Below are 24,302 nucleotides of genomic sequence, written 5' to 3'. Positions count from 1 at the left end.
GCGTTTCTTCAAGGGAGCATTGTTGAACTCCGGGAGGCCGATCCGAACTGGATCCGGCAGAGGGGCGTCCTCCATATAGAACCATTCCGAAGGCCAGTCTTCGGATGCCTTCTTCGGGGTGCCGGATAGATATCCGGTCCCGGGGATGCGCCATATTTTGGCTCCGCCCACTTGATATATCGACCCCTCGTGAGAACGGGGTACGAGGCAAAACAATCTCTTCCACAGTGCAAAATGGGGCTCGATGCCCAGGAATAGCTCGCAAAGAGCTACAAAGCCCGCGATGTGCAGAATCGAGGCAGGTGTAAGGTCGTGAAGCTGGAGTCGGTAGAACTCCAGGAGCCCCCGGAGAAACGGGTGTATGGGAAATCCGAGTCCCCTTATTAGATAAGGGACGAAGCATACCCGCTCTCCTTTCGAGGGGTTGGGGATGCTCTCCGCTTGCTTTCCACCCCTGAAGGTGGCTAGTCCGGCTCGAACCGGAACCATGAAGGCTGGGGGAAGATATCCCTCGGTTTTGAGCGTCACTAGCTCGCTGTGTGGAACTGAGCATCTCCCCCAATCTCCTGGCTGAGGGCTGGGAGCACGAGAGGAGGAGTCGCATCAACTATCCATGATGGAATGGATTTTTGTCGGGGGCACTTCAATGAGTGCTTGCGGAAGGAGGATGGTGTGAGTTGGATCTAGATCCTCGCCTCTCTTATAGGCGGCTCGTTCACGCGGCTAGGGGGTAAAACGCAAAAATACCCTAGCTTTTCGCATTCATACGACACGTGGAAGAGGGCCATTATTGGACGTGGAAGCCAAGGAGCGCAACAATTATAAGGAAGACGGACACTATTCGGCAGGCACATGAAATTTGAAGGAGAACCCGCCTTGCAACGCCGAAGACAATATAGGCGCCGGACTCGTCGTCATTGAAGCCTGGTTCGGGGGCTACTGAGGGAGTCCCGGATTAGGGGGTGTCCGGATAGCCGAACTATCATCATCGGCCGGACTCCAAGACTATGAAGATACAAGATTGAAGACTTCGTCCCGTGTCCGGATGGGACTTTCCTTGGCGTGGAAGGCACGCTTGGCGACACGGATATGTAGATCTCCTACCATTGTAACCGACTCTGTGTAACCCTAGCCCTCTCCGGTGTCTATATAAACGGGATGGTTTTAGTCCGTAGGACACAACAACAATAACAACAATCATACCATAGGCTAGCTTCTAGGGTTTAGCCTCCTTGATCTCATGGTAGATCTACTCTTGTAATACCCACATCATCAATATCAATCAAGCAGGACGTAGGGTTTTACCTCCATCAAGAGGGCCCGAACCTGGGTAAAACATCGTGTCCCTTGTCTCCTGTTACCATCCGCCTAGATGCATAGTTCGGGACCCCCTACCCGAGATCCGCCGGTTTTGACACCGACAGGCGGCGTCGTGGCTAGCACACCATGGCGGAGGACAAAGTGTTGTCGCCAATGTGTTGGGCTGGGTTGGACATTCTTATTGAAAAAAATGGACCGGAACTATTTACGATGTTGACTACGATTTGCATGGGTCCGCTGGTTGCAGGAAGAAAATGCTGGGAGAAAGAAGACTGGTCGCTATCTTTGCCTAAGAATATTATCGACTGAATGTAACGACACTATCATAGGAAATAATATCCTCGTGTTAAATCATGAATTTAAAGAACTGGTGCATGAGTGTTTTGCTTTATTTATTTATTTACTTATTTATGTTTAGGGGACCATGAGCATGTACCTGGGCCGGATTCATGTGAGAGCCTCCCTTCCAGTTAATTATGGGCTCCTCTATTGGGCATGTTATCAACAAGTGGAAAATGTGTTCCGTACAAAAAATAGTATGCGCTATGTACGGTACGGGGCACTAAGGATCGGACCGTGCAACGAATTCCAAAACATTGTGTTTGTCATTCTAACAACACATTTATTCAACCAACAGACGAAATATACTACTGATTGTACATTGAAAACAGCAGCAGCAGCAACCAGGGCTGGGAATGCAACAGAAGCAGTAAGCAGGCCAGAAGAGTGAATATGGAGCTCTCTCTTCCAAACCAAACATCAACCATTATTACAAAAGGGCTACCAAAAAAGAACAAGTGTATGCATCAAACTAAATAAAGATCCTACTACACCAAGTGTACGCATCTAACTAACTAGCTCAGTTAGACGTTACTATTTATTAAGCTATGGAGATTGGCTGACGGCTTGAACCAGATGGGTTCCTGACAGGGGAAACTCCAGCCAGCAAGTCGAAGTCTGATACTTGCAAACCTCTCTCCTACTTTAGGATGCAGAGCGTGGCGGCACATATCAGGGTATGGTGCATGCAGAGACACATGGTACACTGTGTACACACAGTTTAGCCTGATGAACAAAACCGCACTGCCATCATGATCCTTGACGTCGGTTATCTCCTAGTTAATCGGATAATTCAGGCCGACAAACAGAGAGCGTGTACCAAGGCTACTTACCAGCCTCCAGTCAAAAATTCCTGAAGGCCCAAAGAAGCTGGGTTCCTGCTCAAAGACCTTGCAGTGACTGTGATTGTATTCTGCGAAACAACACGTCTGGTACATTTGAACGATCATCAATCGTTCGCCGTCGTCTGATCGAGCCAAGAACCACTTGCAACTGCCATGCCGCTTTTCTTTGAAAGGTTCTGGGATTAGGAAGGGTAGGGACAACAGGCGGCCTACAACATCATATCAAGTTGGAGTCAAATAAAAAAAGGGCTCTTGATGTAGTCAATCTTAAGGACACCATGTTATGAGCATGAATATTTTAGTAAATGTTGATAGTAATATAAGCAAGCCATCATGATATCATAGGAAAGTAACATACTGCTGTAATAGCCGTTTGTAGCGATGACTGGAGTATGCTAGCAATATGTCCAGCCATAGAAGGAGTTGACAGCGTAAATGAAGCCCTTGTGTTCAATGGCATCAGAGAACCATGGAGGATGTATGATCCTGTGATGGACGTGCAGATTTATCCACTTACTGCAGTGACCTGTCAGATAGGCGAGACTGCGGTTGAAGAACGCAATTAGCCTAAAGTCTTTATAATTCACAGATCTTGTGGGCACTTGGCAGATTACAACCTTGAGCAAATCAAACTTGGTATCATGTTGGCTACTGTAAGATTCCGAGTATTCTGGGCCACGGTGCCAAAGCAGTGCAGTGTTAATCGAAGGAAGGGGGATCAATCGCCGGGTGTAGACCTCCACGAGCATCCAGCTGCCGCGACCATCGACGAGCACCATCCAAGACATGTTCATGCTGACCCAGTACATAACGTTAATGTAGTTGAGGGTGATGGGGATCGGAACACAGTCAAGGGTGTTGATGCTCGCCACCCTATGATTGTTATGTTGTGTGACATGCCGTTTCTGAAGATCAGGCGGCATTAGCAAGCAAGGAGCTGGCTTAAAAAGCTCCGGCCCGAGGGCTTTGAGTAAATGGTACAGCCCCGACGAGCACGCGGCGAGCGGCATGGTACTGAGATTGTCCACACGCGACACAATGAGCTTGATTACCTCTGTGGGGAGCGAATTCCAACCACTCTTTCGGCGGACACTGCTCGGTTCTGCCATTGTTAGTGCTTGGGTTTCGGACGAGGGGGGAGGCGCCTTAGCGGGGATCGAAGATTGGATGAGATTATGTGTGGACAAAGATGGAGAAGCGGATATGTGCTGTGGGAAGTGGACAAGTGATGATGACTACATCATGTTGTCTGACTTACGACACACATACCAGCAACATAGGGTCATATCGATGCCAGACAACTTTCTTGAGTGATCACAGTACTGGTTCTCCCTACAAACTTCAATGCCCGAGCGTGGAGCGACTACGAACCATGCTCAAAGACCGTGTCTACGTGGTGTTTGGACTTATATGCCAAAAAATAGCAAGATGCCCGTGCATTGCACGGCACACCATCGTGACCAACTCGGTTTTTTCTCTACTCCTACTCCTATAAAAGACTCAGTTGGTGATGATGGAGGCAAGGAGGCGTGTTCAGACGGGCATGCAGCGGACGGCGCAGTACTATTCGGTTTGTTATAAAAAACAAAGAAGAGTAGTAGAGATAGAGATAAGAGTAGAGATAGAGACTTAGGGAGGAGCACCATCTACTGCTTTGTGTGCTACTCCTGCGCTCCATTTGGCGGCCGCAACATCCCCTACGGCCACTCCCTCCTGTGCTCCATTTGGCGGGCGCTATTGAAATTTGGGGAGCGCACTCTTGCGACTGCTGGCAGCCACGACTTCACCGACGATGACTTCTTCCCCGACCTCGGCAACCTCTTCCTCAACGACATGGGCGACAACTTCAACGCCAATGGTGCTGCTTTCGTTGCGCCGTATGTGTTTCTGTCCTTCCTTTTTGAAATCATGGTAGAATTCATGTTTCTACTCTGTATCCTACTACTTCCTTCGTTCCTAAATATTTGTCTTTCTAGAGATTTCAACAAGTGACTACATACGGAGCAAAATGAGTGAATCTACTCTCTAAAATATGTCTATATACATTTGTATGTGGTAGTCCATTTGAAATCTCTAAAAAGACAAATATTTAGGAACGGAGGGAGTAGATTCTATCTGTTCACCTACTATGCTAGTCCACATGATTAATTTAATCTCTGTTATAGCCGTCATGATTTATTTTGTGCTTATTCGGATTAAATCTCATAGTAACTTTCTCATATATTCAACTGGCGCAACGTCCCCTACAGCCACTCCCATTTCATGGACGGCCTGGTCGATGCCTCCAAGGAGCCCTTCGTCTATTGCTATGAGTGCCCGATGCCGTTTTGGGGCTCGCCGACGGACATCGTGCATCACCTCACGGATGCGTGCAGCGGTCACTACTGGCCCTTGGCGGAGAACATCAAGTACGAGACGTGCTACCCGTTCACCATGCCGGAGTCCCTGGAGGATCACCGTCGCCTGCTAGTCTCGGAGGAGGACGAAAGTGTCTTCCTCTTGATCGTGGGCACCGGCAAGGACCGCGCAGGCCGCCGCCCCGTCTCTGTAGTGTGCGTCAGGGGCAACGACGCTGACGCTAACACTAACACGAGGCCGATGTACGGGTGCGTGCTCACTGTTACTACCCCTCCGAGTTACGTGGGCGGTGACATCGGCTACATCAAACTGACTTGGACTCTGCCGAGCTGGCACCTTCCCGCTGATGTGGACATGGAAAATGCATGGTATTATTTACCCCCCAACGCAGTGCACGGGGACTCCAAGGAGGTTCACCTGGACATACGCATTATCAAGTTAAATGTTGATCATTAGCCTTCACTCAATGTATTATGTTGTTTAGGCATGTGGAGACTTCCATGCATGATCTTGTTCTATTGGAGTATCGCGCATGAATAAAAGTGTATCTGTTTATGGTTTAGTCTAGAATATTCCATGTATGAACTCTTACTATAGTACTGGTGAAAAACTTACTATGAACCATTTCTTACATCTCCTCTGCCCCTTCCAAGTCATCCTGATTTAATCCCTCCGTCTAGGTGTATAAGGGCATGGTTATTACTTAATAGTATAGCCAACTGTTGACTACAAGAAAGTGCCATGTCATCTGTAGCCAACATGTATAACAATCGATACTCAAAAACTAATTCTCAAAGATCATTTCTTGCAAAGCACAATAAGTGTTATTTCTTCACAAGTTTTGGATGCAGGTTGAACAATTGAACACTTTTGTTTGCAAAAGATACATTTTTTCTATTTCACCCGGATGTTTGTGAGCTCTAGAGGTGAAATAATATCTGAAGAAACCTATCGATACCCGTTGCACATGAGATGACCCCCACATCCCTAGTCAAAATAAACAACTCCCCGATCAATGCATTTCACTCTTCCGTGCAACGCATGGCCATCTTACTACTATATATTAGTACGACCAAAAATTGAACTAACATTATATATAATACGATAAATGCTGATGCATGTCACCTAAAATTATATCATTGAAAACTATGTTCAAATATGAATCCAATGATATAGTTTTTGTTGACATCCACTAACATTTAAACCACGACCGATGTAGTACACGTGTAGAGGGTGGCGCTGCATGGGAGTCTCACCCCGCTCGTGGCGCGGCAGTAAAGCCGTCATATCACAAAACCCAACCACTGCCAGTAATAAGTGGCCTGGTAAAATAAGCGTACAAGCAACCATCACATCCCTCTATCTTTTTTGCATTTCATCTCTCTGCATTTACTTTCTCCGGTTCATCTCGCACACTCGATCCCTAGATACTACTCCTAGTATCCCTAGCTACTACTCCTAGGGCCAGTTCTTTTGGTGGCTTAAAAAATAAGCCATCTCTTCCCCAGCTTTTCCCATAAGACTAGTCACAGTGGAGAGTAACATTAAGGTGCCTCACTCATTTATTTGGGCTTCTAAACTACTACCAGTACCTCCGTCCTGGTTTATTCATCACTATTGTAATTTCTGGTAAATTTTGACCAAAGATTTAATTGATAAAATGTTAGTGCATGTGACATGCACAAACATTTCATTAGTTAAATTTATGATCAAAATTTGACATAGATTACGATGGGGACCAATAAACCAGGACGGAGCTAGTAGTAATTGGATTACTACTAATGTATAAGCCTAGACGAACTGGTCACTGGTACTCCTACTAGTAGTACTAGTACTCAAGTTGGAATTCCAATTGCACAGGACAACTTGTTAGGCAAAAAATTCAGTACAGGGTGTAGGAAGCGGTTTGGGAATTTGCATGCCTTTTGGACCATTGAGATACTCCGTACAAAGTACGACAGAGAAACAACCACAGAGAAGGAAGCTAAAAGTAAATAATCAAATGAGCATTTTTGCATTTGTTTTGCATTGAATCGTTTCACAAGCTTGACTAGTGTTTTTTTTCTACTTTTACAAAAACCGCATCGTAATGTTAAAACGTGCATTTGCACGTACATAAGTAATAGTAGTACTCCCTACGTCTAGGTGTCTAAAGTCTTCCCTCCTTCTTGGTCACGGTGCACAACCAAAGATGACTAATTCACCTGGACGAAGGGAGTAGCACAGTTTGCAAGCAACGTGTAGTGCGATAGTGTATAGTAGTAAAGTTTGTGCTATATGCACCTACTTACAAAATGCGTATGGATACACAAGATTTCCAAACTTTCCCTCTTACATACTTAATTAAGGATGCTGATAATTCCCGAACGTTTGGGATTTATCATTTGCGTACCAAAACTAATGAGATCACGTTAAGAAACTAAATTATACTCCTACTAAAAGCCACGGCGCTCGCAGGAGCGCTTGAGGCGTGCCATGAGTGCCCTAGTGCACGACCGTTTCCCGGCGCGGCGACACAACGCCTCTTCCTTAGCCTCGCAACTCGCGAGGTGCTGATTGGCGGCTTGCCGGCGGGCGAGCGCGATCTCATCGGTGTGGTGATCCAGCGCTAGTAGGTACTCCTCCTCGCTGGAAGTGTGCACCCAGTCCACATACCGCCAAGCGTAGATGAGGCGCTTGGGCCCGACTGCACTCAGGGCTTTGGCACGGGCGTCCTACGCCACCCTCACGGCCCTTGCACGAGCCTTATGCCAAAGAGCCAATTGCTTGACTCTCTCGGATGCGACATAGACCTGCCAGGCAGCTTGCCCCGCGGTGCGCTTCTCTTCCTCTTGGCCTTCTTCTCTACCTCTATTTTGGCGTGCTCTGCCGGAGGCAAAGCCTCCCACATGGCGACATCCATTTCTTTCCAAAGCTCCTCAAGGCTGGGGGCTCGGCGGGCGGCATGGCATTCTCCTCGTAGCGGGGAGCCGGCGTGTCCTCCGACGTATGTGCTGGCGAGATTGGGAATGCCGACACGTCCACCTCGACGCGTCGCGGCGAGGAGTGGAACGCCAACGCATCCTCCTCAACTAGTGGTGGGGAGGAATGGAACGACGACGCATGACCATCCGGGCGGTGCAGCGAGGGGCACCTAGGGCTTGGGAGGGGCGATGCCATGGTGGTCTACGTGAAAGGGAGGGGGAGGAGATAGCGATGAACGTGAGCGTTCTTCCGAACACCGTGGGAGGCGCAATATTTATAGCGAGCAATGGCACACCTATGTAAGATATGGACTGAGCTGCACTGACTTAACTGCAGGTCCAATAGCATCACTGACATGTGTGCCAGACCCCTGTTGGGCCCATATGTTAGTGACCCAATGCACCTGTAGTTAAGTATCTGAAGCAGCAGCCCGGAAGATATGTTGCGTGATTAACGTAACAGCTATGTGGGCATATTTGTTGGAGCAAATTATGGGGGAGGGAAGGGATGGAAATATTGCTGGTCACAACGGATTGGACGAGCGTGGGGGGAGGGGACTCATGCATGCAGATTTGTTTCCACACAGGGTGGAGTGGTGGGACTGCCGGAGGGAGAAGGAGAGTCTGGCAGGCATATTGTTTCCACACATGGAGAGGAAAAGATTTGGAGACAAACGGGCTTCCTGCAGGTATGGGGAATGGTGCATAATAAGTCATCTTGCATGCCGGGCTAGGTATAGTCTCAAGTCATTAAAAACATACATGCCCCACACATGTTCATATTTCATGGTGCACTAAATTATTGCATGCGATGGTTAAGGCTGGCCATAACTGTGGTATCTTAGCTGGTATCACGCACATGGGAATAGCAAACATGCTAATGTGGCAAAGGATTAAAGAAGAGAGGGGGTTAGAGTAACTAGTGTTCATGCATGCATTGGTAAACACATTTTTTTGTGAAGAACGACATCATTAGTTGAGTACTTTTGCAGACTACAAAAACTATTCCACCGCCTCTATCTTGCTAAGAATAGGTGAAGTTTTTGAATTGAGCCATTTAAACTAGAAGGGAGGTAGTAGTACTCTAATAGCTAACCTTGTTGTGATGACAAGATAGGACATGGCACGCACCTGGATGGAGGAACTAGTCTGCATTGTGCATTTATGTTTTGTGTGAAGTCAATGTACCTCTACTTTGACCAAACTTATAGAAAATTTATCAACATTCACAATGTCAAATCAATATTTTTATACTCATTATAAAACGTACACTAGTAGAAAACGCAGCTTTAATACCGGTTCATAAGGGCCTTTAGTGCCGGTTCTGCAACCGGCACTAAAGAGTGGAGACTAAAGGCCCCCCCTTTAGTACCCGTTCGGCACGAACCGCCACTAAAGGCCCACCACGTGGCGTGAGCTCGCGCCGTGGTATGGGGGACCTTTAGTACCGGTTGGTGTTACCAACCGGTACTAAAGGTATTTTTTTGAAATTATTTTTTGAAAATTTTGGGGAAAAAATTGAATTTTTTTTTCGATTTTCAATTTTTTGAATTTTTTGATGATTTAGTCTCTAATCGCCCCTCTTAACTACTCAAGTGTGGATCACTCATTCCAAATTGTCTAACTTCTTGACCGGTCACCCATCCTCTCACTGCCCCAGCCTGAGCACGCTTAACTTCGGAGTTCTATTCCCCCTACTTTCCAAGTCTGCACTTGTTGTTTTCCTGACAAATGTAAGCTGTAAATCCTATTAACCCTCAGCAGTTTAGATTGAGCATTAGGTCACACATTTCACCGTTTGAGTTTGAAACTATTATTCTAAAAAACAGTAATTATTTAGTAACACTAATATTTCTTGAATAAGTTTGACCATAGTTTGACCACAGTTTGACCATATTTTGACCAGATTTGACCGAAATTCAAAAAATTGAAATAATTATTTAGTAACACTAATATTCTTGAATAAGTATGTAGTAACATTAATACTTCTTGAATAAGTAGTTTGACCATAGTTTGACCAGATTTAACCAAAATTAAAAAAACTTAAATTTGAGCATATCTTTTTCTCCTTTTGGAATTTGAGGATTCTAAAAATTGCGAACAGGCCATAGGCAGTCAAAATTGGATGCGGATTTTCGTGCTGAATTTTTTGATATGTTATACATTTTTTTCCGACATCGTATGCAAAAGTTATAGCCGTTTTACATTTTCCCTGCACTTTTTGCAAAACATGTCCAAATTTAAGTTTTTTAATTTTCCTAACTAGTAGATGTAGTAATATAACTACATCTTGAAGAATTTTATTTTTTGAATTTTTTATCATTTTCTTTTGTATTTTTCAAAACTAAAATGGCGATACACCGAGGGGGTAGAGTTTGAAAATTGCCCTTTAGTACCGGTTTGTGCCACGAACCGGTAGTGTAGGTCAAACCCCTTTAGTACCAGTTCGTGGCGCGAACCGGTACTAAAGGTTAGCCCTTAATAACGGTTTGTGCCACAAACCGGTACTAAAGGTGATCGCGGGGCCCCGGCCTAACACCAGCCTGCCACCACCCCTTTAGTACCGGTTCATGGCACGAACCGGTACTAAAGGTTCAAAACGAACCAGCATTAATGCATAGCCGTTCGAATCGGCACTAATGGTACCATTAGTACCGGGCCAAAATCGAACCGGGACTAATGTGTCTCACATTAGGTCCTTTTTCTACTAGTGGTAGTTCTTATACTTATTATAATCGGTATTGTAGATATTGATATTTTTAGTATAAATTTGGTCAAACACTTTGCAAACGGTTGACGGAAGTAAAAAGGACCAGAGGGAGTATCATGCATGCGGAGTAGGCAAAAAAAATTACATCCACGCGTCGGCATGGCGTGCGAACATGCAGAAGCTATACCGTCAGGCCTACGATATGGGTCTAGTAGACATGACATCTAGTGGGTCCTACATAGTTCTCAAGAACTATTTGGGGGCTTGCAGCCGTTTATCCATCAGGCAAGCCAGCAACCCCACGCCATTCGCACGCCCTACTCGTCCCCGTCTTCTACCTTAAAATAGTTCGCTCCCAGTCATCCCGTCCTTTCATATTACACCAGTTCAACTTTGTTTTTGCGGGGTATACCAGTTCAACTTCTCCTAACCCTCCTCCAAAATCCGTGGCCTCCCAAATCTCCATGGTCGCCGCTGAGTACCAGGTTAGAGCCATCACCGGCGATGAGTTCGTCATCATCTACACACGTGGATCTGCGACGGTGAAAGCATGCCTTGCTCGCTTCCTATGCATGTTCAACAGTTGAACAAATGAGTGGGTCGCTAGGCTAGATGTTGAGTATACCACAGTCCTGGAAAGAGAGAAGATTCTAAAGGAGGCAGATATGAAGAAGCCCACTGTGATCCAAGTTTGCGTACATAACGTGTGCTTGGTCTACCACATATGCCATGCCGACATTGAGTGCCAGGATTTTAAGAACTTGCTCAAGGACGAAAGAGTGAAATTTGTTACTGTAGACTTTAGGAACGACAGGGATGTCCTGGGTCGGATAGGCCTTGTTGTAGGCCAGCCCTTCATTCTCCAGAAGTCAAGCCTGGTGTCCTCCTCTCAGCCTTCAATGCTGACCCTGGCAGCAGCCATGATTGATCCTTCGTACGCTAAACTGAAGAAACCTCATCACGAGTTTCATCATGCATGGGAGTCGAAGACATTAGATGTAGATCACATCTTGTACGCAGCAATGGATGCCTACCTTTGTTTAAATATCTACAAGGGTTGGATGAAGAAGCAGAGCCCAGTGTCCGGTTCAAGCAAAGAAGCGTCGGCGAATAGGAAGAGGAAGAGTGACGAGGGCGAAGTTGAGGACATGGACTCGGACTCCGAGTAGGTGGCAGTGCCATCGCTCATGCTGGTTCTACTACAGTGTCAAGCGGACTAGTTGCTTAGTTTATTTTCAAGGGTGTATTGTGTTGAGGCCCCAGTAGAACTATGTTTATGTTCTTTCTCGTTATTTGAACTCTTTAGTACGTACAGTAGTACTAGTACTATGTCTTACTACTGTTCTTCTTGAAGTTGGTACTACTGCTTGTATCTTCGTGTTCTTACTGTACTTAATACGTTCGTACTAGTAGTATAATTTGGGTCAGTCGATTTGTGAAAGAAGTTCGACAAAGCAAAGGAAGAAGACGACAGAGAAGCTACCCCAGTATCTATATTGGGGTGGCAGGGTGCCCATGATCTATCTTATGAGTGTTGGGTGTGGAATGCAGTTCGCCGAAAAAAATGGATCGTGCCCGAGGTTAAACGGATGGCGGGGGTGGGGGAGCATGGCGGTGGCAGGTGGTTCAGGGGAGGGCGGGGCGGCGGCGGCAGGTAGTTAGGCGTGTGGCGGGCTGAGAAGATGAACCGTGCATCAATTTTGGAGGTTGAAGAAGCCCTTCTAGCCATCCATGTTGCATCAAACAGTTCACAAGAGTCGAATGACCCAAATTGCTCATTCAGATTGCAGGATCCACGTGGCATTCAAGGTCTTGAAGGTACATTCTGTGTCCGCACCCGGTTTGCGGGCTCGACGCGCGCGCGATAGGCTTCCGCCGCGATAGCCACCATGCGCGCCTCCTCCGCACGGGCGGAGATGATAATGAAACACTAGTTCCTCCTCGCCGGCATGCTAGAGCATGCACTCGTCCTCCTCTTCATACGCTGCGTGCATAGACATGGCTCCACCAGCTGCTCGCGTGCTTGGCAGCGCGGCGACATCGGGAGGAGGGACTGTAGACGACGTGAGCGGGCGAGCCTTCGGCTTCATGGCACAGGGATGACGGCGACACGGCGGTGATGGGCGAGAAATTCTTGGCCGGAGCAGGCAGGCGCCGACATGTGCAACGGCGGCAGTGGCATATTGATGAGTGCGCGTATGGGAGCTTAGTTTAGTTTTATATAGGGTAGGTGATACGTCTCCAACGTATCTATAATTTTTGATTGTTCCATGCTATTATATTACCCCTTTTAGATGTTTATGGGCTTTATTTTACATATTTATATCATTTTTGAGACTAACCTACTAACCGGAGGCCCAGCCCATATTGCTATTTTTTTGCCTATTTCAGTATTTCGAAGAAAAGGAATATCAAACGGAGTCCAGACAGAATGAAACCTTTGGGATCGTGATTTTTGGAACAAATCTGATCCGGAGAGCTTGGAGTGCAAGTCAAGAAGCTCCCGAGGGCCCCACGAGATAGGGCCCCCCTGTAGGGCGCCCCCCCTGTCTCGTGGGCCCCTCGGGCGGCCACCGACGTACTTCTTCCTCCTATATATACCTACATCCCGAAATATTTGTGTGCATCCTCAATGTCTAGTTGGACATTTTGTTATTGCAAAGGCTGGATGTAATTAGTATATTCTCGATATTAATACATTCTCTTTGTCGAAAAAATCATTGCAATTTGGCATACAAGATCTTTGGCTTTTCATGGACAACTCTAACTTTATAAGATCACTCAAAAATAGAAACTTGTATGGCGGTAATGTTGATGGCATAATGCAATTAATCAAATCATCAACATTTTTTCTCTCCTTGAACTCCCCATTAAAGGCCATCAATTCACCATCTATTGAATGGACACCAGCTTCTCCAAACACTTACGTTAAGCCTTTGTCTTACCCCATCTCGGACCATGTTCGGTGTTCCCTTTCGATTCAGACTGGAATTTTGAGGTGCAAAATTTTCAGATTCGGAAATTTTTGTCCTATGCATCCATGTTTTCTTGAGGTAATTCAACAGTCTTGGTTTGCCCTCATTAAAGCTACAACAAGTGCCACATCTCTGTCTGCTAAGTTAAAATGCCTCAGGTACGCACTGAAAGAGTTGGAACAAGTCGATCTCCAAACTGAGTTTACTCATTGAGAGCTGTAATTATGTGCTCCTCCAACTCGACAATTTGGAAAACTAAGACAGTTTCTTTTTTAAATAAACAACAACTTTATTAATTAGAAATAATAGTTACATGGTCAATAAGAAAAGGTACAATATCACTCATAGGTTCCTCAAACCAATCCCTAGTGAAGGTAAATTTCGCTAGCCTAGAAAGTTCGTGAGCCACCTTATTTGCTTCCCTATTACAATGTTCGAACCTAACAAGAGGAAAATCACAAGCTATGAAATAGAAATCATCGAACACTGCCGCCGCCGCTCCCGCCGAATATCCTCCATTCTTCATTGTGTCAATCACCTCCATATTGTGAGAGTTAACGACAAGACGATTGCATCCCGCCTTCTGTGCAAGGTATGGGCCGGATCTTAGAGCCAAAACTTCTGTTGTTAAAACATCAGCATACCAATCAATCCTCTAGTTTCCACCAACAATGAATCTTCCTTTATCATCTCTGAGGATAGCCCCAGCTGTGCCCGTAAGAAAATCATGATTGAAAGAGGCATCTACATTCAGCTTAACAAAACTCATAGGAGGTCTACTCCATCCACGTGTTTTAACATAATTTGCCATTATAGCGCGGCTCCCATGAAAGTTTGGTGTGCATCCTGAAACTTTCCTTCATGAACCAGTTTACGCCTATCCCACCATAAATACGAAGTTGTAATAGCGATCAATTCACGTGCATTTTGAGAACCCACTATCGCTAAATCTTGATCTGGCATAAGAAGTAAGAATCCCAATATTGCCTCCCCCGCATGATCAACAACACAAGCTTTATTGATCACCTCATGCAATGCTAACTTGCCCCACGCCTCTTTGCCTTCTTACACATAAATAAGACGTGTTTTGTATCTTCTTCCCCTTTCGAGCATGATGGGCAAATGGGTGATACTTTCATGTGCCTATTAGCAAGTGTAACACGACACGGGAGGGTTCCATGCAAAGTACACCAGATGTAATTTTTACCTTTGCCGGACAAGATAGTTTCCAAATCTTACACCAAATAGGATTAACATTGGTTCTACCCATACCATTTGCATGTTGCAAATTTTCCCCATGTTGTTTGTTTCATTACTCCAACTAAGCCGATCGTACAGTGAAAAGGCCATTTTTTATAGCTCCAAGCAATGAAATCCGACATATTATGCATCGGGATGGTGGTCACGAGCAACCTTTGAGCATCAATTGGCCACAACGTTTGTCCCACCAAATCTTCATCCCAAGAACTCGGGACTAGATCAATGAGATCAGAAACCTTTTGCAAAAGATGCCCCCATCTAGGAGTAATGACTCTCCTATTCGCACAATTCGGAATCCATGCATCTCTCCAAATATCAATATTTTGTACATTTCCAACCCACCAGATATAACCACTTTTAGAGAATTCACTCCCACCATAATACTTTGCCAAGTAAAAGAGGAGCCTTTTTTAGGTTTGCATTCATTAAATCCCCTACCAGGGAATATTTAGCTCTCAATATAGAAGCACATAAGGAGTCGGGATTATCAATCAGCCGCCATGCTTGCTTGGCTAACAAAACCAGATTGAAACAATGTATATCTCTGAAGCCCATACCTCCTTGATTTTTTGGGACACACATCTTCCACCATGCCATCAAATACATCCTCTTCTTGTTGTCCTCGTCACCCCGCCAAAATTGTGACATCGCATCGCGTCAATGATTCGTTTACAAATTTTTTTAGGAATTTTGAAGACGAACATGGCATAAGTTGGGATAGCTTGTACAACAGATTTAAGCAATATTTCTTTTCCTCCAACAGATAACAATTTTCTTTCCATCCACTTATTTTCATGATAATTTGATCAATCAAGAATTGGAAGCAATCACTTTTGTCCATACCCACATTTGTGGGCAAACCCAAATATTTATCATTGAGTGCTTCAGTCATAATATTCAGAATTGTACATATTTGCACCTTGTCTTCGACCTTTGTACTGGGACTAATGAATATACTAGGCTTTTCAACACTTACCATTCGCCCCGAGGAGGCACAATATGAATCCAAGACTGGTTTCAAAGCCTCCACATTCATAGCACTTGCTTTGATGAGGATGAGGGAATCATCAGCAAAGAGAAGGTTTGAAATCAAGGGTGCATCTCTGCTAATCTTTATTCCAGAAATATTTCAGTTCTCCTCCGCATTTGCTAAAAGGGCAGCCAGTCCCTCCATACATAACAAGAATAAGTATGGGAAGAGGGGATCTCCTTGCCTCAATCCTCTAGTAGTTTTAAAACTCCCTGTTTCTTTCGTATTAAAACGAACCCGATATTCCATAAAGGATACAAATTGCATGATCAGATTTACCCAGTTCTCTTTGAAACCCAATTTGAGCATCATTTTCTTCAGAAAAGGCCACTCTACTCGGTCATATGCTTTGTGCATGTCTAGTTTGATAGCGCATAGGCCTTCATTACCATTTTTTTCCTTTATTGTATGGAAGCACTCATACGGCACTAAAATATTATTAGTAATCATACATCCGGGCACAAACGCACTATAAGTCGTGCTAATAATTTCTGATAGGATTATCTTCAAGCAAGCTGCAATCATTTTTGCGATAACCTTATACAACACATTGCATAGACTTGTTGGTCTAAACTGAGTTACCTTTTCTGGAGAATTCACCTTTGGGATCATTACAATTGTAGTATCATTCCAGCCATCAGGAATAGAACAAGTATTTACCGCCTGAAGTACCTCTTTAATCAGGTCATCCCCTAACATGGACCAAAATCTTTCATAAAAAATAGCGTGCAGACCATCCGGACCTGGTGCTTTTAAGTCTCCAATGTCAAAGAGGGCCTTTCGAACCTCCTCTTCCATATAAGGTGCGAGAAGCGCATTATTCATTTCATTCGTCATTTCCTTTTGACAACAGATAGAACCCACGGATCCAGTTGGGCAACTTCTGAGGTGAAAAGCTTTGAAAAATACCCCATAATGTGGTTTTTCATCTCCATATCTTGCACCCAAACACCATTCTCATCAAGCAATTTTTTATTTGATTTCTCTTCTATCTAGCAGTTGCCGCATTGTGAAAAAAAAAAGGTGTTACGATCACCATGTAATAGCCTGTTTACTTGGCCCCGTTGTAATCAGTAAATCTCTTCTTGTGCCAAAAGATTTTCAATAAGGACTAGGGTATCCTTTTGTCGCGCTTGAGTTTCTGCATTCATAGGTCCCTTCATAGTTTTTCTAAATCTTTTTTGAGGTCATTCATTCTCATTTTCGGTCCCTTCGGTACATCACGATCCCATGTATGCAAATCCGCATGCACCGCCCTAGTATGTGCAGCGAGAGACGGTCCAATACCCAACATTTTCGCTTTATTCCATGTTGTGCGTACACTTCCTACCGCTGTCTCTTCTTTGAGCCATCGAGTTTCAAACTATTTTACTTGGCTTCCAGGTTGATTAAACATGTTACCATCATTATATTCCGTGTCCAGGACAAGGGGTCGATGATCAGAGTGGACATGTTCTTCGTTTATGATCGCAGCACGAGGGAATTTATTCGCCCACATTACAAACCGCACAATCAAGTCTCTCCCTAATCTCGCCTCTCCTCCAAGTGAAAAGATCACTGATATAGCCCATATCTTCTAGATCACACTCTCCCAAACAATTACGAAATTCTCTCATCATTGTATTAGGCCTCGCGTTCCCTCCCTCTTTTTCCGAAGAAAGTAAAATTTCATTAAAGTCTCCCGAAACGACCAAGGGGTGGTCGCCCTTATTATGCAGATAGTGAATATCTTTCCAAGATAGATTACGATCATTCCAATTCGGGTGACCACAAAAACGAGTAAAACGTCACTGTACAACATCTTCATTCATAAACAGAACATCAATAAAATGAGCCGACACATAGTTCAAAACAACTTTATTCATCTTTTGATAAAACAAAACATGAAGAACTCCAAGTGAAGAACTAAGACAGTTAACCATACATGAAGGCAACTTCAGAAAAATTACCCAAATTACCGAGAACGCTAATGAAAATGACATTCTCAATGACACCTACACTGAATGTGACCGAGCTTTTGTACTCGCTTTATTTGGAGAAAAAGGAGAGATGAGCAGAATATGATCGATCTGGAGTTGTGCTTCTTCTACGGCCACAAGGCAAAAAAACGGATCGACTGCAAATGCGCCCAAAAAACGACAAAGACCTAGCTAGACACTGGGCATGGCTAAATGTTCGATGCCGCTAAAACAACTTACATGTCGCTGACCCTGCGACAGGCGTCCTCCACATCCCGCATGTCTGCCTTGGCTACTCAACCGTATCAACCGTTCATGCACCGTTTCTTGGAAGTTGAGGTTTCTGTTTTCGATAAGCTATGCCGTAGCCGTGCTACTTAAGGCCGCAACCAACCAGCAATGCATGCGGTGTGCGCGGTGTGTCAGCTGAGAGAGAGGCACTCCCACGCTTCAAACTTCCTCAGTCCAAGCAGAAGCCGACAAGCGTGCGGCTGGTACCATCCTCGCCGCCGGCGAAGGGCTGAATAATGGGTGGTTTCAGCCGAGCCAGTTGCTTCCTCTGCCTGGGCATCCCACCGCCTCCCCGGGCCGAACCACGCCGAGCCGCTGTGGCACGAACCTTCGCCTTAGACGAGCTCGCGGCCTTCGCCTTGGACGAGCTCGCGGCGGCGACCAGGAACTTCAGAGACGACTCCCGCGTCGTTGGTCGGGAGGCGAATCTCTACAAAGCTTATCTCAAGAGCATCAACAAGGTGATGACAGTCCTGGGTGGCAAACTAATCCTTTTTTACTCAGTTCCATATGTATCATGATCGATGAGAGTGGATCGTCATACGTATTCGTTTGTAGATCGTTAATATTAAGCTGCAGCATGCCGTTCGTACTAGTGGACCATCGGAGCAACTCAACAGGGAGTTTCTCGCCCATGTCCTGACGCTGAGCGCCCTGCGCCACCCGAATGTCGTCAACCTCATTGGCTTCTGCGCGGACGGCGAATACAAAATCTTGGTTCACGAGCACGTCCCATTGGGTTCTCTCGAAGATCACCTCCATCCCCGTGGTAAATTTTTGTTTGGATCATACCAAACCCTGTAAATTTCGCTCATGATTCGGTCGCTTGAGTTTGTGTTAATTAACCACCAGATCGATCTTGTGCTCCCATCACCAGATCGGTCTCCAGCAGGCAAAGCACCGTTGGACTGGAACACAAGGATGAACATAGCTGCCCGTGTGGCCAAAGGTTTAGAGTATCTGCACCACAAAGGTGTGGTGTACCGTAAATCCATGGGTAGCTCGGACATCTTGCTCGGAGATGGCTACCACCCAAAGCTGTCCCAGTATGGACTGGCAGACCTTGGACGGTTGCTTGCAGAGGATAACAAAGACTGGAGTACTGAATTCTGGGGAAGCACTACCATTGCCCCTGAGACATTCGTTACCGGGAAGGTGACCATGGAGTCGAACGTGTACAGCTTCAGCGGACTACTGCTGGAGATGATCACGGGGCGGAGGCCCATTGACCCCGCCCAGCCCGCCGCCGAGGATCGGAACCTTATCGCATGGGTAAGTTCATTACCGTTCACATATTATTTGTAATCTACAGAGTGAATGATGCCATGTTTGCTGCTGGATCAGGCCACACGACTGATGAAGGACAGGAGCCAATTCCGAAGGATGGCAGACCCGGCGCTGCAGGGCCGGTACCCGTCCATGGATTTGGAGGAGGCCCTGACAGTTGCTTCCATGTGCGTCCACCAACAGCCGGCCATGAGATCGCCCATCGGCACCGTCGTCACGGCTCTGTCTCGCCTCGCGTACGATGTCGATCCACCCGAATCATCACACCCTGCAGCACCTAGTTAACCTAGTAGAGAAACGATCATGCACCCGACATCTTCAGATGCATCGGTCATCATCAAGTTATATTAGTTCCTTGCTTGCTGTGATATGTGACTGTTGCTTGTTGTGGAATAAGAATAACAAGTGCCTGGCCTGTATTAATGCATTCAGAGGTTCTCTTGGTTCTAGAGGTGGAAAGGTGTGTGGGCGGCATAAACAAGATCGGCAAGTTCCAGCTCATCAGCTGTACCCATCCATCCCGGTATCTCCTTATCTTACATTCCTTCGAAGAGGCAGCAGACTAATTAAGAGAGAAGGAAACAAGTTAAATTCGATTCTGAAGTTGCTTGCGTATTCTTGTCCTTCAGCTGGCTGTGGAGCTCCCTTAAGATAACTTTATTTTTTCTTTGTGCTTGCAGGAGCTAGTCTAGAGGATAAAACCTCACCCATCAGGATATTACAATCATGAAACAACATTGTCAGTGACCCATGATCAAACATACAGCACTTGCAGTGGGCATGCATGCACCCATGACTGAGGCATAGTTAGTGTCAGCTAGGATCACCTCTAGTCATCGGACAGGACAAACATGTGGCCCTTCAAAGAATCTGAACACTGAACATCAAACATACTGCTACTGTTATGTAACACATGACTGAAGGAGCGTTTTAACATCTGTTCATCCAGGTTCAGAGGTACTAGCAAAACAGATGATTGAACATAAAATTTGACGCTGCCAAGAGATATATTACACCGAACTGGGAATTATTTGGTTAATCACATTCGAGGACAGACTAAGTCAGATGCAAGGAAAAAACAGGTCGACTGTCCTGCAACTCGTCGGTGCAGCGAACACAAGACGAGCATATTAACATGCTCTTCGTTCTGGTTCAGAGGGAACAGACTAAATTACTGAATTACGAAATTTTGCATTCGAGGGTAGGCATATCTTTCCCTAATCTCTCCCTAATAATAAAGCACGGATTGACTCCGTGGGTTCACCGTCACAATACGCTTTCTTCTCATGTCATAATACGCTTTCATGATTTGTATAGACAAAATCATAATATAAACGAGGTGGTACTAATTCTTAGTCCGTCTGCTCGCTACATCTGACCCGTCACATGTCTTCGTGGGTGGGTTGCAGTTTATAATTTAAGTGCATGGGCCAAGCTGGGCCAGCTGCGCCCCTTTCCTTCTTTTCGTTGATTCGGGAGAAAAAAGTGCGACCATACCACGTAATTAAATCTCTCCCTAATAATAAAGCACGGATTGACTCCGTGGGTTCACCGTCACAATACGCTTTCTTCTCATGTCATAATACGCTTTCATGATTTGTATAGACAAAATCATAATATAAACGAGGTGGTACTAATTCTTAGTCCGTCTGCTCGCTACATTTGACCCGTCACATGTCTTCGTGTGTGGCTTGCAGTTTATAATTTAAGTGCATGGGCCAAGCTGGGCCAGCTGCGCCCCTTTCCTTCTTTTCGTTGATTCGGGAGAAAAAAGTGCGACCATACCACGTAATTAAATAGTCCCACATCGTCCCTTTCAATAAAAACAATCAACTTATATACGGCCGAGTTATACTAGGAACAAGCAGCCTAAAAAATAAAAACAAACGAGGGTGAGATGTGCGTCTCGACAGTGAGACATTGGCATGCGTTGTTTGTTGACTCCAATTTAAACGACCTGGCTTCCCACGGATGGCGTAAAAGCGCCGGTGAACTGACCGCCGACGCATCCGAAGAGCAAGGAGCAGATAGTAGCGCGCGCGCTCTCTGCCTGGAAGAGATTAGGTTGGTAGTGGATCCATATGAGTTATTTTAGCTGGTCAGCTGCCGTCTAAGAGGTATGTGAAGAGATAAAGTTGTCTCTCTGGAAGAGATAAGGTCAGGATGGGTCCACGTGCTTGAGCTAAAAACAGGATAGTTCACCAATGAAAATCAAATATGTGTACTTTATTATTTTACACTATAATTAACTAAAAATGTCTCAAATTAGTATACTCTCATATCAAAATTATTTGTCTTAGATTTGTTTAGATATATATGACGGTTTTAGATACGGATACCAAACGGTTTTAGATACAGATGTATCTAGACAAATCTAACACAAATATTATAATATCTAAAATCAGTTGGTTTTAGACATATCCATATCTAGACAAATCTAAGACCACTAATATGGATAGGAGGAAGTATCTTTAATTTAGAAACGCGGATGGGACAAATAAAATGCATACTATTGGAAAAATATACCCTTATATAGTGCTAAAAGGATGGACTGATTGCCAACTCATGTCCCATATACTATATATGGTCCAAAATACAAATGCAATATCTGTATAAATGCATTTGTCACTCATCCTAATATACTCGCACATTTAGAATAAGTGCATATATGATCTACCATCTTCTATGTGCTTAAGAATTATGACACATATTTTTTTTATCGGCTTATATTTATATAGGTTCATGAAAGGGGAGTAATTTTTCCCATGATGCTACTCTAACTTTTTGCTGCATTTATAGAAGATGTGCTTGGTGGATCATTAAGATGACAATAATTTTTGCCACACCTTTCCTCTACTTGGTGGTCGAGCTGGCAGCAGGAAGATGTATGGACTGGCTACAGCAGGAGCAGCAGATGGGCGGGTGTTACGCCATCATTCTCTGGAGGACATGTACAAGATGTGTGTAGTGCATGATATGCGACCACGTCTTCACTGGCGATCCAGTTGTCGCTTGACACTGAAGCATACCTCTCCTGGGCACCGCCAGATAGAAGCTCGCGTTGCTGAGGAGTGAAGGTCTTGAGACATTATTATCAGGCCCAGAGTGTGTGATATTCTCCCGTTGCAGCGCACGGCCTTTTTTCTAGTAATAATAAAACACGGATTGACTTTGTCGGGTTCATCGTCACAATATGCTTCTTCCGATGAATTTACGCTTTCAGTTCTTTTACTTATATTATTTTCTAAACATCCGAGGTGAGGCGGTCGCCAGCGGTGGAGGCTCCGGTGAGGTACCGGCAGGCAGGGAGACGAGCTCCTGTTGAGGCGGCAGGGCTCGGTGCGGGCTGGTTCCTCCGGAGCGAGCCCTTCCTCATCTTCATCTCGTTCGCTTGGCTCCTTCCCTCACGATTGGTGCCCGGGCGTCGCCATCGCCATGGACAGCCTGCACAGCGCCGACGCCTGCTTGTCCCTCGGGAGGGCCATGTCGTCTCAGGTCTGGCCCGCCGCTGGCCTGCCGGACGTAGGCAGGTAAGGACGGACGGCGGCTGAGATTGGGTCAAGCCTTCTTCTTCTCTGGTTAAGAAAGGTTGGTTCTTTGTGCGTTTTGCTGGGTGGGCGGCCTCTCTGAATTGGTTGCCTCTGTTTTTTTCATTGGTCATCGAATGTCCACCGACGGAGACCAGCACCCTCTGGATTGCCAAGCTCTGTTCAGACCAAAAGATAAGCGCAGGTAAGTACAATTCACCATAATCTACAAGTGTATATCGCTGAACAGTGAACGAAGGAGTCAGAGCCTCAGAGGTAGCTTGAAGCGCAAATGCTTCACCGGCCTTGATAAAACTCATGCCTGCACATGGAGCAGTCCTGAATGGTTCACACTGATCATTTTTTTACTGCAGCTACTAACGAACATGGAGCCTTTTTTTTTCATTTTCATCTTTTGAACCTGAAGAAGAATGCAAGCTAATGAATTACCATAAGCCTGAGACTCTTATTCCTGTTGAGACAAGCTACAGGCTTTTATGAACTGGTCAAGTCTGAATTTTTTTGTTGGGTAGACATATATTTTGTGGTGGCCGGAGTGTACTGGCATGGTTACGTAGGTCCACTCATGAAGCAGTATCCCTGTATCAAATTGCTCAACTCAATCCATCAGCAATTCAGCATGCATTTAAGTATGAGAATTTGCATGCCAATTTTTTCTCCATGGTTAGGAATTGGTATATAGTATGTACCTCTGTATCAGTATCTCCCTTTTTTCATAATAGTTTGTTAGATAACCAAAAATAGGTGGAACTTTTTCCTCACTGTGTTAGTTCTTTACATTCCTTAGACGTTTTATTTCTCAGTTTTTGTTTGCACAGGTACCATCAATTTCAGTTTTCATTAATTCATTTTCGTCTTCAGCACGACGGTCTCTATTTCATCAGTCATTGGTATATCTTGTTATTTTAAGTTATATATTATTCTGCTCTTTTTTGTCTGGTGTGGTGATTCTTCGGTATTTCTTATAATTATTCATTTATCTGTCTAATTCTCAATCTTGTCATTTATCATTTCTCGGTTATAGTCCTGTTTGTCATTCATCAGGTTCTATGTCATGGTCTTTTTCAATCTTTCTTAAGTTTATTTTTCCCCGTCTTTAAGTTCATCATTCTTCAGTCTGTGAATCCTGAGAGTTTAGTTATCTATCAGTCTTTAGAGCTTCAGTTTTATTTTTCTCTATTTATCATCATTCTGTGTGTTTCTCTGTTCCTCGGTCTATCGTATTTCTTTGTGTTTCTGTGTTCCTTCACTTGAGAGTTTAGTTCATCAGTCTTCTCAGTTTGATTGTAATCCCTATTTTTCAGCATTTGTTTCCCAGTTTGTCAAGTCATTTTATCTCATTATTTTTCTGGTTTCATTTTCTGTCGGTTTCTTGATCTGTCTCTCTTCAGTTTTGCTCAGTCTTATTCAGTTTCTCC

General features: G+C 45.0%; 1 protein-coding gene across 1 annotated transcript; it reads left to right on the top strand.

Annotated features, from left to right (window-relative positions):
* The first annotated feature begins 18,169 nt into the window (after positions 1-18,169).
* Positions 18,170-19,783, top strand: LOC119368593 (probable serine/threonine-protein kinase PBL7). Its single transcript, XM_037633807.1, has 4 exons — positions 18,170-18,510; positions 18,608-18,818; positions 18,927-19,321; positions 19,394-19,783. The coding sequence occupies exons 1-4, from the start codon at positions 18,286-18,288 to the stop codon at positions 19,619-19,621; spliced, it is 1,059 nt and encodes a 352-aa protein (XP_037489704.1). The 5' UTR covers positions 18,170-18,285; the 3' UTR covers positions 19,622-19,783.
* Positions 19,784-24,302: the final 4,519 nt, after the last annotated feature.

Source organism: Triticum dicoccoides, chromosome 2B (assembly GCF_002162155.2).
Source record: "Triticum dicoccoides isolate Atlit2015 ecotype Zavitan chromosome 2B, WEW_v2.0, whole genome shotgun sequence".
Taxonomy (NCBI): domain Eukaryota; kingdom Viridiplantae; phylum Streptophyta; class Magnoliopsida; order Poales; family Poaceae; genus Triticum; species Triticum dicoccoides.
The sequence above is the reverse complement of the archived record's forward strand: the minus strand, read 5'-3'. Positions and strand labels throughout refer to the sequence as shown.

Bases quoted from the DNA above. Each gene is read 5' to 3' on its own strand.
- LOC119368593 (XM_037633807.1), top strand. From the start codon at position 18,286: ATGGGTGGTTTCAGCCGAGCCAGTTGCTTCCTCTGCCTGGGCATCCCA. The intron at 18,511-18,607 runs GTGATGACAGTC...ATTCGTTTGTAG, and splicing joins ATCTCAAGAGCATCAACAAG to ATCGTTAATATTAAGCTGCA. The intron at 18,819-18,926 runs GTAAATTTTTGT...TCCCATCACCAG, and splicing joins AGATCACCTCCATCCCCGTG to ATCGGTCTCCAGCAGGCAAA.